Source organism: Lonchura striata, chromosome 8 (genome assembly GCF_046129695.1).
Source record: "Lonchura striata isolate bLonStr1 chromosome 8, bLonStr1.mat, whole genome shotgun sequence".
NCBI lineage: Eukaryota > Metazoa > Chordata > Aves > Passeriformes > Estrildidae > Lonchura > Lonchura striata.
The window spans coordinates 13,539,882-13,557,319 of record NC_134610.1 but is presented as its reverse complement, the minus strand read 5'-3'; the positions used below and the strand labels follow the sequence as shown (position 1 = coordinate 13,557,319).

The following is a 17,438-nucleotide window of genomic DNA, read 5'->3' as shown; positions in this document are numbered from 1 at the left end:
TACAACTGTGACTAACTTGTATTGCATTAGTGTCCTGTCCTTCATAAATTCTCACCTCGTAGCTGTACCATACACACTGAGTTCCTTTGAAACACTGGGGCTGCATCAGACTGGGTTTGTTACTGATATGGAAATAAAAGTAACCATCAGAATGGCTACATTAAATTTTTCAACTTTCAACTAAAAACAGCCTATAGGTACCAGCAGTTTTTTCTCTAAAGGGAAAAAAAATAAATATCAGTGTTGAAAAAATAAATTCATACTCTTGTTTAAGAAAGATAAATCTAGCCATAACAAGACTAAGTGTAATGATCAAGTCTATACAGGGAAAGTCTGGCCGGAGAGATAGGTAGGTCTTGATAAAAGAGTCTTTATGTCTCCATCTTATCATCTCCAGGAACTTCTGGCCATCTAAAAATGGCAGAAAATATGTCCTTCTCAGTCCTCTGCATCTGTCAAATTGGACAAAACCACCAAGATTTCTGAGCAGTAAAACTTACAGCTTATTTCGATTCGTATGAAGTCTTTAATCCCAAGGTTTTCCAAGAATACCCCGGATACGGCGGTAGTTTTGAAGAAGAAGGAGATGTCCGCGCTGACCTCGGCGTGGAGCGTGGGGAAGTGCAGGTAGGAGGCCTCCGTGTTGAAGGAAGCAGCGTTCCAGAACTGCCCTGCAAACACAACCCCCTTCTCTATAGTTAATTGGCGCAGGACAGCAGCTGCAGGCTGCATGTGGAAAGCCACCTTTTATCAGAGAAAATAGTCTTTTTATAAAAAAAAAGACAACAGCAACAACAACAACCACAACAAAAAAGGAACATTCTGTACCTATGGAAATTGGGAAGAGCTAGTACTCACTGTCTCCATAGCAACGCAAGGGGCCGATTTTCCAAGCAGCCTCAGAATTTGATCTGTTTGTGTCAGTGATCACGATCTGAGTAACAGGCAAATGGTCTTTGAAAGCAAGGAGGCCGGTATCGTTTGTCCTGGATTTTAATACACAAACAGAAAGAGGCAGATTAACCACAGACAAACCCCCTCAGCATTTGTCATGCAAGACAATATTTAAAAGATGCTTACTTAAAGAGCTTTTGCAGAATTACCTGGAAGAATTATGACAGGTACACAGTGTTGAAGATAAATGTGCTCCCATGTGTGCTCTGTGTTTACATGCAATACTGACCACTGAAGACACCATTTGGATACACAATGCTGGCTGGGATGGGCTGTAAACCTGCCTCAGCTGTGCAGAACAACTGTGAAGCCAAGGAAGAGAGAACTGCCATGCTGACAAATGAGCAGTAATGTAAACTGGGCTCTACAGGGTTTCCTCAGCAGGATGTATTTGCTTCTGTATTTGCCGTGGATCAGGTCTCAGCCCAAGTCTGCATTTCTGTAAAGTTAGCTGAAGACAGATAAGGGTGTTTTATGCTGGCTTTATGCTTTACTCAAGCAGGAAGAGGGCAGGTGATGCTTGATCCAGCCTGATGTTAGCAAGGGGAAGCCAGACAATTACTGATCCAGATTCAAGATGGCTGGGACACAACTGACCCTACACACTGCAAAAACAGCTGAATTGGCAGAGTGAGTTTGGACTGAATTGACCCTTTGCACTGCATGCTGGGGACATTTTGGTCCAGCAACTGAAATACTCAAGGCAGATTTACTGCACTGTCAAACTTCTCATGTTCGGTTAGCTGGGCTTGTTCTTCAGCTGCGACTAACTTACACATGGCTGCTAGAAAGCAAAAGGAAGTTTGATTCTTAAAGGATAATTTCTTTGTTTTTATTCTGAGTCAGCTGGACAAAAAAGTGTCCTCAAAATGCAGTGTGATGTTTCGTGGCAGGTCCTTAAGCCGGCTGAGTGGCTTTGGCTCTGGCAGGGTACACAAATGTGCATTCACCCCATTGCACTTCATGAACCCAGCTGAGTCCCTCAGGCACAACCCTGACCTTACCAGGGCAGATCTGCCCTTTTGAGGTCTCTCTCTATCGATTGATAATAGAGAGGTGAGTGCTACTGAATCTCATCTCCACGGTGATGTGTTTTTTCTTCTCCTTTTCTCAAAGTTAAGGTTTGCTGTACATCTGAGCACATAAGTGTGGCAGAGCATCCTTCATGGAACCAAATCTCAATAGCTTTGGAGAAAGGATCTCCACCTCTGTGCAGCCCAGCAGGGTCTGGACTCAACTCACCGGTCTGCTTGTAGGTGAAAGATACATCCTGCACATGCTGATGGCAACACATCCAAAATGCCAATAACCCCAAATTGATACCTACTGCTCTTCCAGGCGGGTGTGACACAACGCCTCAGGAAAAACGTATCACTATTTGAGTAATGACAATATTAGAGAGTCTAACATCCCAGGCAGGATCCCAGACCTGCCCATATCCTGCTTGTAATGCCTGCTTCCATAAATTCTCGGTGTAGTTCCAGTTGTAGGAACAGACACAAACATCTAGCAAAGAAATAATAATTAGGACAAACACTGCAGCTGTGCTCTGACACACAACCTCAAATGTTTGCTTGGCTAAGTGCTCCACTCTGATTAATGTTAGACAAAAATAGGAGCATTTTGATCTTTTTCATAAAGGCTGCACATATTGCATTTATTTTTCATTGCTTATAATTGCATGCAGCATAGTTAATTGTCTCATATTGCCAAGGGGAAAAGGAGAGGTACCCTCTCTAACGCTAACATTTTCTTCTTGCTCCAGTGGGTGTCTGACATGCAAATAATTACAGAAAATGTGGAGCAAGAAGAAATTCCCAGGCATGAGGCAGAGTGAGGCCTTGAGTATAGGCTCAGAAGGAAAACTATCAGGTATGAATCAAAGGTACCTGGTCTCCAAATCTCTTCAGGGCAGACTCTCAGGATCACATTCATAGCTTATTGTAGCAATATTTGAAAGTTAGCATAAATACTCTTAACAGATTATTAAACTACTGTGACAAAAGCTAAATTATTTGAGTATTTCTTAGGAAGATAATTAAATAAGGTATTCCAGTGATGGAGGAAGAAGAGTAGGCAGAATGAATGAAAAAAAGGCAGAAAGATGCATATTAATGGAACATAAAATATTCAATATACACACAAGTAACTGAGGTGGTGTTTTCTTTTTTAAAATAAAATTTTTCAAAAATTGCAAAAATATTTAGGGATGTTTCCCTCAAATTTATTTAAATTTAAAAAATGGTGCAGTCTTTTTACAAGCTATGATCAGCATTAAAATAAAAATCAGTATCTTTCTACAGCTAGCACTCAAAATATCTACAAAAAACCATGAAATGGTGACATTTTAAAGATATCTATTCCACATCTCTGAAACTGCATTGCTTATTAGATATTCTGCTGTACTGCATGAAGTTCTTTTATATCAAATTTTATGACTGAATTTTTACTACTTATATGCCAGTATCACAGTGAACTTTAGTAGCATAGCTCAAGTGTGAGAGAGAAATATATTCTAGAATTAATAAAAATCCTCACTTCTTTGTTAATGCCTTGAAAACTCAATCAAGCTTCTCTTCAAACTCAAAAAGCACATTTTATGCATTTTGTTCTCTCACACATGGGAAAAAACCCTCATATAATGATATGTATTTTCACACAAGGAGATACTGATATGAAACCTATCAGAAAAACATTCTGTCCTTCAGAAAATATGTCAGTGTGAGGAACAACATATCTATTGTTGTAGTTAATTATTATTATTTCACAGTACGAAATCAAGTTTTTGGTGAAAGATCAACAGCTAAGTGATTTCAGCTAAGAAAAGCAAAAAAGAGTAGAAGACACTGTGAGTGTTTAAAATTCCTGATATTCCTTAAATTGAACTTATTTCAGACTCCATTTCTTACAAAGAAATTCCTCTTCTCTATGTGCTACACCATGGCAGCCTCTCAAATACAATGTATTATTCCTGAGAGAGGAGCAAAAGAGCTTTGTGTACCTGTACAAAAATTTCCTGGAGGCGCTGCTGTGGCACTACAAAATACAAATATACCAGGGTTTGGACAAAACATTTGAAATTTTGCCTGAAGGGGGCTTGGGGATCACTTTTCATGTGCTACACTTTTCAAATAAAATTTCTATTTTCTGATAAAAAGCATCTGCACTCTGATGTGCGAATACATGATTTTTCCTTTTAAACAAAAGTAAAGCCTTGTTTCATTAATTATTTTTGTTTGTTTCCAGAGCTCCTTTTTATTTATATGTATTTTAATTTAGCACTTTGCACACTTGAAACCAGATTATATTTGCTTTTCCACAGCTGTTTCTCAGGTTAGCCACACTTTATTTCTCCTTAGTGGATTTCACATAGCACTCTGTGGCTACCTCCACCAAGCAAACCCCTTGTAAGTTAAGCCCTGATTTCACAAAAATAAAGGCTGGTTTTATCACTTTCCTGAAAGGAGTCCTCTGCTCGCAGAAAATGGTATGAATAAATTAATAACTTCAGAAATTGACCTCCTGCTTACCAGACTTGGCACTCAATTTGGCACAAAACCAGATGAAAATCTGAATGTTTCCAGGGTGGAAGCAACACTCAACAAACAGATGCTTCTCTGAGCTCTTTGCATAAAGGATAGTGTCAGTTTGTCCTAGCAAAACCCAAATCAAACAAATCCAGTAATGCCCTTTAAATTAAATCACTGAAAAATTTTTGCTTATGGGTATTAAATACAGTTGGATATCATTTGTTTATCCAGGTCTAAAGATTAATGCCTACATCTACACAAAGGTCTTCCTCAATAAGCTATGAGCCAAGTCACATATCAAATAAATGCTCTATGTATGGACCAATTCAAAAAAGATGAAAATAATTTCCTAATAAAGGTGATAGTGCAACACCTGGGTCCTTCAAGGTGTAGTAAAGGCAGACTAACATGTAAATGACAAATAACTATTTGGATGATAACATTACTAAACTATTTTTCTTCTTCCTGGTTAGTACTAAAAGTGTGTTAAAGAAACCCTTGCTCAGTGGTGTTCTAACAGTGTGAGCCATCATAAATTGCTAATCTCTAGGTAGCCATTTCCATATTTTTTGTAACAGCTGGTAGAACAGTGGTGCCATTAAATGTAATTTATTCTCATATGATCCCCTATTGGTATGTTTCTCTCTTGCACATTAATGGAAACTCTGGCAGAATCTGAGCCTCAGCAGCTCAGATATTCAGTACAGATTTTCAGGAATACCGTACATTTGGGGAAAAGAATACTATCATCAGCAGATGGCAAGGAAACTCATAAGGAATGGGCCCATGACACAGGCTTCCATCAGGGAAAGTTTTGAGGCCTGTGCAGGACATATCATTAATAATCCAAAGGAATACATTTTAATTGCTATCTCACCCCTGAGCCATATCCAAAAATGCTTTACTGGGTAAAATAATGTACACTCATGATAAACTAAAAAACACCAGCACAAGGGGACATACCTAACAGTTGAAGGCAAGATGTACTGCCTATATCTGGCTGAATTAGAGATACAGAGTTTGGTAATTAGTGTAATGAACTGATTCTCAACACCTCAGGGACCTGCTACCGTCAGCTCTCTGCAGGCAGCTCTTCCCGGTTGTTGACAAATGTAGGCATGAGGCAGATATCCAAGACAACTCTGTACAGGCCATGTCTCCTCTGGCAGGGGTTATTTATAAGCTCAGAGGTTCTCTGGAGTTGCCTGCACTGCTTCTCAGGGAATGGATTCAGTGTGGGATAGTGGTTGCACAAACAAAACCTGTAAAATCAGGGCTTGTCAGGGTTTCTCTGCCCTTTCGGTTTTATCACCCTGGCTCTGGCATAGTTTAGCACAAATACAGCTCATCCAGGCAGGGCTTCATTCACTTCCATTTGGCTTTGCTCCTCCTCAAACAAAGCTCAGTGTATTCATTATACCTCTGGGAGACAAAGTGGATCTGACAATATCCACCCTCTATTTTGTTCCTCTTCTTATCAAGTCCTGTAGTTTTCCTTATTCTTTTAGTGCTCCAAAGCCATGATACAGATGTGAATGCACGTTACTTTGGAAATGGCAAGACTTAAAGGTTTAGTTCCCCAGTGAAGAAGACTGTTCTGGAAGACAAAAGAGGAGGATACTCCTCCAGTTTGAATAATAAGACTGCATAATAGAAATAAAAGATGCCAAAACAGCTAATTGAAGCAGCACCATCCACCAAATTTTGCTGAGATGCCTGAGCTTCTTGTACAAAATTATTTCCAAAGATGCTTCTCTTTCTGTACAAAATAAAAAGCTGCAAAGTTCTCCAAATTCACAAGGTTTCCAGGTGAATACTGTCAGTATGGTTTGTTTTATTGACTGGCTTCATTCAAGGGTCTGCATTTGAAATGGAAAATGTAATCCAGATAGAGACCAGAGTAGCAAAAGGACTTCAGGACAGTCATGTGCTTCACCTAAGCATGAAAAAGTTTCCTCCAACTTAAATGCAAGGTTTGGTTAGCAGTAAGACCTTAACTGCCAAGGCAAGAGAATTTTGCTTGAGATGAAAGACAACCTGGGAGAGGTATTTGAAGATATAAAAGATCTCATAACATTATCATATAGTGTATTTCAGCAATGCTTTATTCTTTAGGTCAGTTTAACACATTTCCCCAATCAAGAATGCATTTTTGTTTGAAACAAGGTGTATATTTTGAAAGATATATCCCATCTATATAGAACTTATCCCAACGTTTAACTATTGTCAGTGTGGGGTAAGAGAATGGAAGAAAGAAAGAATTAACATTTTCTGAACTAGGTTTAACTTCAGCTTGAAGCCACTGGATTTTTATGAATGTTTCCACCCACTAGCAAGTGATTTCAGTAGTCAGACATCTTTCTTTTTTTTTTGGCAGCATGCAGCCAAGGCATGTCTTACACATTTTCAGATCCCTTTCTTGGGTCAACAAAAAGGCGTAGTTGCAGGTGCCTCTGCTTCCTCATTAGAGATCTCCCATTCTCCAGAAAACACCACGAAGATGCTCCACTACTCTGACAGATTCCTGCAGTGGAGTTTGGAAGCATCATGAGCCATATGGAAAAAGATACTTATCAGTACAATGTTTTAATAAAAACAAAAGTTGAAAAATATAAAAGCCTTCCTGATCTAGAATGCTTAATTATAGATTCCTATTCATCTGGCCAGAGGGACTAACTTGATGTCAAGTAAGAGCCCAAAAATAGCAGCTGGCTCAGGAGTCTGCTCAGATATAATTTAAAAGTCAGCATGCCTGGAAGTGCATATTGTGTGCTGCCATATTGCTGTACCTGGCACAGGACTTTGCCAGGTCTGCTTTCCATTGTTTATAATTTCTTTTGCTGCTCTGATAAATTAGTAGCTGCTTCTTCCCTCAAGATTTAGTCTAGGGAAAACAAATCAAAGCAAAATCCTAGGACTGTCTCCTCTTCTGGAGGATGCTTCAGCTGCTCTGAAGGGTTCCTACCTTGGAGCAGCATGATTTATCTAAAAGCAGCAAAAATGATTTTCTGGTTTTCCACTCTGCAGCACCCATTTTATTTCATGCTGAGGCAAATAAATGCATCTACTGCTGTCTTTCTCCTTCCACTGTAATGTATAGCAGGTTGAAGTCACAGTTCAGATCTCAGCAGGTTTCAGATTCGAATGCTTGTTATATATCAGGGGGTCAGTGTTCTAGCAGGGAAACACAAAAGCAATCTTCAAGAGGTATGAAATTTTTTATGTTTAGAAACCCTTCATAAAGGTCAGGGTTTTTTTAGCTTTTATAAAGCCAACCTTCAGCTTAGAATACTACCAAAGTAAAATTTTCCCAAGGATTAAAAACCTAAGCAACTGAATCCCCAAACCAACAAACAGTAGGCAGTTTAGTGGATGTAACTTGTAAGCATATTCTGTTATAATCATGAAATTAGGAGAAACAAGTAGCTCTCTGAGCTGCCAAGCTAACGATGCATGATTTCCAACATCTTTCTCCCATGAGAGTTTTCCAAAATCTAATAAAATTGTACGCTTCCTTAACTTCCTTCTTGTGGGCATTAATTGGCTTTTTCCTCTCAGCCTGGCATAAATTTTCATAGAATGTGTAATTTGTAACACTTTTGAGACTTCTCCTTCTCTGTCCAAGATGTTTGAAACATGTCTGCTTGTTAAAAATCATTGGAGGGTGCACGGGGGGAAATGGAGATAAACACTCACAGTATAACTTGTTTAGGTTTCATTTCCTAAGGAAACTCAGCTGAAATATGAAACTGCATTTAGCTTTTACCTTGCATTGGTCTGTACAACCTAGTGATGCAGTGCCCTGCAGTCTAAGATTGCAGCCCCAGTGTCTGCCAGCATAACACCCTGCTCTGCTTGAGCAGTGAAAAATTGAATGTGGATTATGAAGAGAGCCAAGCACCAGTAAAAACATATGCTTGTGATGCTCATGTGCAAACCTTGTCAAAAGAACATTTGATAACCAGACATTAAAGGAAAAACAGATTAACATGCACAGCCAGGCTATTCAATACTAATCACATTCATAAACCAATATTTACATAAACATCTTCCTGAAGAAATCTCCTTACAGCTATAATTTTTGAAAGTGAATGGTGACCCCAGGGATTCAAAGGGTCCAAGCAAATAATCACACTGTCTAGAAATCCACCACACAAAAAAAGCCCAACACTTACAGTGACAAGTAATTTCTGATTTTTTTTTTTTTATGTTTAAGACCCTTTACCATTCCTTTCTACGCATTTTAAGTGAAGGTTTCACAGGGCTAATTTAGACACTGTTTCAAACACAGCAGCCTATGACAGCAAGATATTTCTTGTCTACTTCCATTATTCACAATTTCTGAACTACTCAACGTTAAAATATCTTTTTTTCAGATAAATGACAGCAGGTCCTATCAGTGAGTGGTCTAGAAGGCAAACTGAGTGAGCAGAATTTTCACATGTATGTTCAGTGTTTCAAACTGTACTTCCAATAACACTCATCTGGCATTTCAATCCCCTCAAAAACATTTGGAAAGTTCACCAACTAGCTCTTGGTGGCTGGAGTGTCTCTAAAAGTGCAGAGAATGACAGAAGATTGTGAGGTGGCCTTCCCAGATTCATGCAGCATCACAGCACAACAAAGGTCAGACAGAACCCAAGGAAAGCTTTGAATTTTCATGCTGTGACTCTGAAACTTCCTATGGAGATTGACTCAGAACCTACAGAAGCCAAACAACTCTTCCTATTGACCTTAAAAAGCTTGAGATCCAATGTAAAAGAAGGTTAAGGTACATTATACTGTTTCATAAGAAAAATATGAGATTGTTTAGTAGTACATATTTCTTGTTTAGCTCTATCTGAATTTTGCTCTCTAGGCCTTAATTTTCTGCTCTGATATACACCTATGAAACAAGCTCATAGAGCCTTTATTCATGCAATGCTGCACTTGAACCAAACTTTTAAGCAAATAAAACTACCTGGTGTGGCATTCAACAAAAAAGATTTTTTTGAAGACCACCCATCCCAGCAACCTGCTGCAGTCAGACATCTTTGTTCAAAATAGGAATTTAAGGTGAAATCAGAAGTCCAAATTCCAGTTTCATTTTCATTCTTATCAGATTATACTCAAGCCATTCAAGCTTCCTGAACTGTGAAGCAGGAAAGATTTAAGCCTTCTTGCCCTACCTCCTATCCCTATCTCTTCACACAGACACTGCTATACATGTGTTAAAATTATTACCATTCTTCTCTATCTGCGTCACAGTTGCAAAAATATCTCATATCCAGACAACTTTCTTCCAATCCACAGGCACACTGTTGAATGCCCGGAAGAGATCCTCCCCAGTAAAGATGCTTTTCATTGGCACGGCCAACCCACCAAGCAAATGGCACTCCATCTGGATGAAAGGGAAAAAAGGGGCGGGGGGGGGGGAAGAGAAAAGAGAAAAAGAGAGAGAAAGAGAACTTGATAAGCACACTGGATTCTCCCGAGAATGCAAAAGAGAATGGAGGTGGACATGTTAGACAATACTCAAAGAAAAGATGCCAACTGCAAAGTAATAAACCACAAACTTTGCCCCAAGTGCCACTTTATGGAATACATGTTGAGAAAGCAATGATTCTGTTGTAATCCCATTTGGTTTGAGATGAAGCTGTTTGCCTTCGGGCTCATGCCAGTTACTCATGGGAACCTCAGGCCCTTTCAGCTGCAAAGACTTTGGAATGGCGAAGCCAACACCAGTGGCTGCACCAGCTGTGTCCAGTGGTCTTTCTGTGACCCTGGGGCGTAGATCTGATCACTGAAGGAGACTGAAAACAATTCTCCTGCCACAACTCACACTGCACAGACTGTACTGTACCACACTGTATTGGACAAGGACCTCTTGCAGTGTCACCTCTAGCTTGATCAGGATTTCTTACCTTAAGAGTCAGATATAAAGAACAAAAATCTACAGAAATAACACACTAACTGATATATTACTGTGAATTTAACACAGTTCCTCTCAAAACTAAGACTAAACTTTCTATTGGTTTCTCAGGGAGCAAGATTAGGAATTTTAATGTGTTGTCCATGGGTGGAATTTGCAAATGTAAAGCTTGATAAGATATTAAAACAGGTAGGACATAAGCTAGAAAAAAATATTTCCCTGCTTGGGAATCAATTTCTCTCTGTGAAACTATTTTCTACCTACAGGAGCTTTAAGATTTATGTATTTATATAAACCGAGGCAGTTTTTTTGTTCACATTTCAGAATCCATTATGCATCAAGCATTAAGTATTAATAGTCAGATAGAGTAAGCAGACTCTGATGTAATGAAATTCACAGATGAATATTCTCTAAGACTGACTTTGTCTTCCAGCTCAGCTAACTTTTTCATTGACTTCTTAAACCTTAAATCAAGAAATGTAATCAGTTATACATACAGGTAGATGGCAAAATTTAACAAAACTGACATATCAAGATTTTTTGATCAAAGGAGCTTGAAAAAATAAACTGTACGGCTAATGAAGAAAGATGCATCAATTTATTCTTCTGCTTTTTCAACATTACTAGTAGGGAGTATTTCTCATTATACAAGGCAAGAAAATCTAAATTATGAAATGCAATCAAGGTTAACTGTAGAATGTAGGAGACTAATTAAAATGAGTTTTAGAATCACTTGGCAAAATTAATTCATATTTATATTTCTTCTAAGCTTAGACTGCTGAACTGTAAATTCATGAAAAAAGGAAAATAAAAATAGGAAGAGCAACTCCATTCTCATGATACCAACAATTAAGACATGACGAATTTGACCAATGCCCAGAGGTACTCATTAGAAAAACACAATCCAAGTACATCTAAGGATTCATTTTACAAAAATGTCCACATTTATTTTAGGCCTCATATTATTGTCAACACATTTATATTTTCTTTCTTTGCTATTCAGCTGATTTTCTTACAGAAGCTGATTGCTGCAGCCAGTGAAACAGTTCTATATTATTGGGAAATTACTCAGTAAAGCTTGGAATAGTAATGTTAATTGAATAAAAGGGTGATTTGTCTAGGAGTAGAAATAGATATACAGAAGTGCTTAATCTAATTTTAAAAGTGCCCATTCTGGAAAAAAAATATTTAGATAAAGATAAATTCTTCAGGACAACAGCAAATAATGGTGTTCATTAATCAAATACAATCTGTGTCAATTTCCTTTGGTGGAAGCCATTTTATACTTAAACATAAGAGTGAAATAAGCAATCCTTCGTGTGTATTAAGAATAAGTAATTTTCTGACGTCTTTTTCAGATCTGTTGTTATTTGTTTCATTGAGCAATACCAAGCAAACACATGCACATTCAGATTTATGGTATAGACTGGAGAAGTGGTAGAAGCACCACAGTTTGAGTCATTTACAACTAAATTAAATACAGTCCTAAAAAATTGAGCAATCAACATTGTAAGAAACAATCTCAGATCATCAAGGGAACAGGCTATAAAACACCAGTATATTTTCCAAAATTCTATTTATTAGGCAGAGTTTTACCACCTTTACCCAAGACAAGTTGATTTTTTTCACTAACTAGTCCCCTAGAAATCATTTGTAGCATTAAGGAAAATTATGCCTTGATTCTTCAAAACTCTTTTCCACATGCTTAATTTTTAACACATGAGAAATCAGAGCTTTTCAGCAATCTACAGTAAATCTACAGTACTTCATCAACACTTGCAGAGTTTAGGAATTCTGACGCTTACATTGTATGTCATATACCTGTAATGTTGAAGTAAAACAATACTTCACAAACAATACCAATCAGAGTTCCTTCCAAAAAGTTTAAACCATTATACCTTGGCAGAGCTGGAGGATCTTGCACTGAGATTGAGTTCGGCCAGATTGTGTTGATTAAAATTCTTTCTTCTAAGTCTGTAAATTTGTTGCAGAATCTTCACTTCTGTAAGCATTATCAATTCTCCACCACCTCAAAATGAATTAATTTCCCTTCTCTGGTGAAGCCACAGACCAAATCAATGACATTAAGCAAGGATTTAAAATGACCCCATCACCTTATGGCAACATAAGTCAGTAGAATTCTACTTTAATATTTCTAAGTTAAGAAGTCCATTAATAAGAAGTGCTACTAATTCTTCATTATGTACTTACACTGCTCCTAGCAACGCATCATTTAGTAAAAAATGTTGTCAAAAGTCTGCACAATTAAAAATATTCTTTTCAATGCATTTTTTTTCTATTTATAATGGAAAAAAATCCTCTATAAGAATATTTTTAATGTTGTCTTTGAACTCCATGCTATGTGAAAAAATATCCCAAACCAAGCAAAACAAGCAAGTGCCAAGTGAATAAATTTACCAATGGTAGAACAGTGACGAGTTTCTTCCCAGTGATTTTCTTCCACACTGCTTAAACTGCCTTAGGAAGATTTCAATTTTGATAGCAAAATTTCAAAAAAGGCAATTTTTGGGTTGTATTTCCTGCAGTGGACAGGATGACAGTAATGTCATTGTCTGTAAGCCTCTAGAAACAGCTGTGATATTTACACTGCTGTTTTTTAGCGTAATTTACTACAGTTTTATAATAAACATAACATAAGCATAATATAATAATATTAATAATATAATGATAATAATATATAATTATAATGAATTATAAAATAATATACAAGAACTGAGTAGGCAGACCAAATTTTGTATCAACCAAGTACTCCTCTGTGCTGTTGGGCAGAGATTATATAAAGTACTGCTGGCACAGATCTTCTGGAGGAATAAGGGGTATAATCTGTGGATTCTCTATTCAACAGCTGGGGTGTGCATCCTAAGAGCCAAGTAAGACTCTGGAAACCCTGACATATACAACACTGCAGTACATGGACGAGAAGTCAGTTTGTGTCCATCCAGAAAGGCAGGGAGGGTCAGGCTCCTGTCCGCTGTCAGGTCTCCAGCTGATCTCCCACCTCTGCTCCACCTGTGTGCCTAACTCAGCTGCTCACTGCCAGCTCCCTGCATGGAAGCTGCCTCAGCAGCAGCAAGGCTGGCACCCACCGTATTCTCCAGCAGCACAGAGGCTGAGGACTATGGAGAGCACCACAGACATGTGGAACTGGATTCCAGAGATCCTTAGGAGATGCAGCTTGAGATCAAATTCACCTGCATTGCATCTGCCTCTTCTAGGGACACGAATGGCTGAATATGTAGTTCATGTCCTTCTACCAGCTTAAAAGAAACTCTTCTTAAATGTCCCTTATACTGACAGTTCCCTCATTTTCATATTAAGAGACATTGACATTTGTTGCAATACAAGTTATTTTCAGTTATTAGGTATGTTCATGTTTTAAATGGCTTTTTTTTCAAAAAATTATTTGCTTAGGCACTCAGAAGCTGAAGGAGTGGCAGAAGCAGCATATTCCAACAACATATATACACATTATATGCATATCACTGTGTTTATAAACTCCAAGCAACTTCTGTGGACTCAGTTTGCCCTTATACAGGCAGAAAGTCTTAGTACTGACTTTTATGTTTATATAGTGCGACTTAAAACAAAGTCATGCATTTTTAGAACTATTATATTTAAAATATTTGTAAATATTTGTCTGCATGATTTGTCAGTTCTTGCTATGGCAACAAACAAAAGTCTAATTATGGAAACATAGCAAGATAAATTGGATCCTGTGTTAAACTCCTGTGCCGGATAAGCCTAAAGTCTGACACAGCACTTACCCCTAAGACAGCCAAGGTTTTTGGGGTACCCAAGTTATTGAAATAGGACAGTTAAAGGTCTTTTTCACCACCACTTCAGGTCAGTTGATTTGCATTTGTCTTTTGAAAGACTGAAAACATATTGAATTCAAACAACATTGTCTTGGCAAATTTCATGTTCTATTTGTCCTCCAAATTCAAACCTTGTTAAGCAGAACTGAATTTGTAAAATCTTACATCTATAAATTTTAGTGCTGAAAATGTAAACTAATTTGCATCTATGCTGTTTTCCCTTAAATCAAAAGAAGTGAAAATTAGGAAAATAATGATTGAAGAATTGCATAGAGCAATCAAAGCCGATTCTTTGAAATCTCATTCAAAACCATTAAATATCTGTTTGCACTAACCACCTCAGCAATATCAAATCCTGCAAATGGCTCACCTAATACATTGAACAATATGTGAAACAAGCAGTTAGCAGATTTTTTTCATACAGATGTCTGTATATATACACACATCTATGAAGTAATTTCAACCAAGTAGGTGAATTCAGAGGCTAAGTCAGAGTACAAATCATCATCTAGGATAATCATTTTTTAAGGGCTCTTGAATTAAAGCAGTGAGAAGGGAAAACTAACTCAGTATTTTTGCAAGGGTTTACCAAGATCTTGTTTGCTCACACCGAATTTTTTTCCATCATAACATTTTTACAGCCTTTTACATTGGAGTTTTTAACGTTCAATTGACAAAAAACCAAATTCTTCTTGTTTGGCCTTTCAACAGGGAAAAAATACACAGTTTTGATAAACTAAATAAAAAGCCTTTAAAATAATTCTGGACAAAAACAGGACAAATTGGATAAATATTTCATACTTAGTTGAAAACACATAATTAGTACCTTCTTAGAGGCTGTTTGTTCAGTGAAGAAGTCTGTGGTATTAATGACTCAGGATCTGTATTGGTTTAAACAATTCCCACCACAGGGAAAATAAACTGATAACTCAAAGCAGGGTGAGCTCAGGCTTTGCTGCATTAACCACAACATGCTGCTCATTCTCTGAAGGAGATGCTGAGATTTAACAGTGAAAATGCTGCTCTGGTTTACAACCCTCGGTGAGGGTCTCGTGGCTCTGCCCCCACCATGTGGAAGCAACACCCACCCCCTGAGATATCAGGCTCTATGCACCTCACAAACAACCTGCTTTTAAGTCAATATCAGGTTACCTTGGGAAAAAATATGTAATATGGACCAGGAAAAATGAGAATCCTCAGTGGCATGGTTCCTTTGAACATTATTTACTCAGTGAGCCACCACATCACTCAGCTGGTTTTGTACCACACTACTCTGCTTCCATGGGGACACACACCTGATTTATGCCTGTCTCATCTTTTTTCAGTACAGACATAATGACTATCTAATACTTCCTTCCTTTACTTTAAACCTTCTCCATGGCAATCGTACCAGTTTCACAGTCCTTTTTCTCTTTTAAAACTATAACCCACATATCACTGCCCTAATTTTCAGAGATGACAAACATGGTTGTGCTGGAAATCACAGTCACTTTTTGTATTGCATACCAACTGTGCCAGCCAACATTGCTAAGAATCTCACTGACTTTGATTAAAATTTCTGGTCAGGTTCTGTCATTACTCAAATCAGCCATCCAAAAGTGAAGTAGTCCTGCCAATGCCAGTGGAACTACCCAATGGGCAAGACCACAAAATTTGCTCCTCATTCTAAAATTATTTTGTTAAGTGTGGTTAGGAAAAGGGGGGAGAAGGCAGTGCTTTGCTGACATTTTGTTTCTTGCTATACAGCTTTGCTGCCAAGGTGCACTGCTTTAACGGAGTCCCAGACTGAAAGAATTGCTTTAAAAAAAGCAAAGGAAAAACCACATAGTAGCATTTGTCTGCTCCTCTTAAGCACAGAAACTGCTCTCCCTCTAGAGCAGCTGTTACCACAGTGTGCTCTGTTCTTCTGCAGTTGTTAAGATACTCTCATAGATGAGAATGGGCAGGAAGAAGGCAAATAAACATGGACCTTTGCTTTTTCTACACTTAACAAGAGCCTAATGAGCTGAACTGCTGTGCTGCAATGACAGAGTTAATGCCACTGCACACTTAGAGTACTCAGCAAAAGCAAAATCATCATCCAGCATTTAAGAGACAGATTTGAGGATAAGCACAAGGATTCCAAACCCAAATATTTTTAGATGCTGAGGAACATTAAATCTATATCTAAACTAAAATTTTGCGCCTCATGAATGTCCCCGTTGAAGGCCTAAGAAGGCTGAAAATAATTATGAGTACTTGCATTCTCCTCTGCCAGCCCAGGCTGGGTTTTTTTCTCAATAAATTTCTGGCCAAGTGGCAAGTTTCCTGAGAGATGCAAGTGGGACTCCAGCCAACAACAGAAACTATGTGAACAGCTGAAGGCATGCAGGTTAGGAAGGACAAGCAACAACAAATAAACAATCCAAAGAAGATTATCGCTTTTAGGGACAAGTGACAAAACAGGAAATGGCAGCTTTGAATCCTCAGCAGTTTTGCTGAAGATGAACTGGATATTCTACCCTGCTGAAACAAAAAATATCTATTTTTGGCATTCCAACTCACTTGCACTTAAAAATTGTCCCTTTTGCTTTCAATTTCTTTCCCTCTTTTCCCATTTTCTCTGTTTAGCCTAAATCCTCCAGGTAAATTCAGATAAACAAGCCTGACACTGCCTTAACAGATAAGCCTATGACATTGATGCATGTCCTGCCACATCCTTACTCTGTACTGGGACCATAAACCCATCAATGCTCTGCATTCAACTGCAAGTGCATAATGATCATAGAAAAGCCACAGTGGGCTCCAGTGCAACCCTGCCTGGGCCAGAGGAGCAGCTCCTGCTCAGCTGAGGTCTGGAGTTTTTCCCTTATGTTACAGGTATACCCAGTAGGAATAATGGCAGTAAGATGAACCCATCATTTCTTGTCCTCACACTGCTCAACCAGCTCTTCTGTGTTCATCCTCATTACCAGCATCCTCTCACCCATTTCCACTAGAATGCCACCTTGTGAGGTGGCTCAATACAGTGCCCAGAAAATGGTCTTTCATTCTTAATCAGCTCTTCTGCAGAAGTATAAAAATGGTTAGTGAGAACAAATAGCAGCAAGTGCTGAATTAATAGATTAATAAAGAGAAGATAAACCAGACTGTGTAATTCCAGTTCTTGTGAAAGTGCTATGGGACACTGAATGATCATATTTGATTTTGGGGCTCTCTGCACCTGCA

At 38.2% G+C, this 17,438-nt stretch overlaps 1 protein-coding gene across 1 annotated transcript in view; it reads right to left on the bottom strand.

The window, feature by feature from the left end:
* Nucleotides 1–17,438, bottom strand: part of CNTNAP5 (contactin associated protein family member 5) — a 272,631-nt gene that overhangs the window by 49,711 nt on the left and 205,482 nt on the right. The window contains exons 14-16 of the mRNA XM_021526152.3: nt 9,708–9,864; nt 859–986; nt 501–671 (exon numbers count right to left, since the gene is read on the bottom strand). Of these exons, the coding sequence (XP_021381827.2) occupies nt 501–671; nt 859–986; nt 9,708–9,864 (456 nt within the window). The remainder of the gene's footprint in view (nt 1–500; nt 672–858; nt 987–9,707; nt 9,865–17,438) is intronic.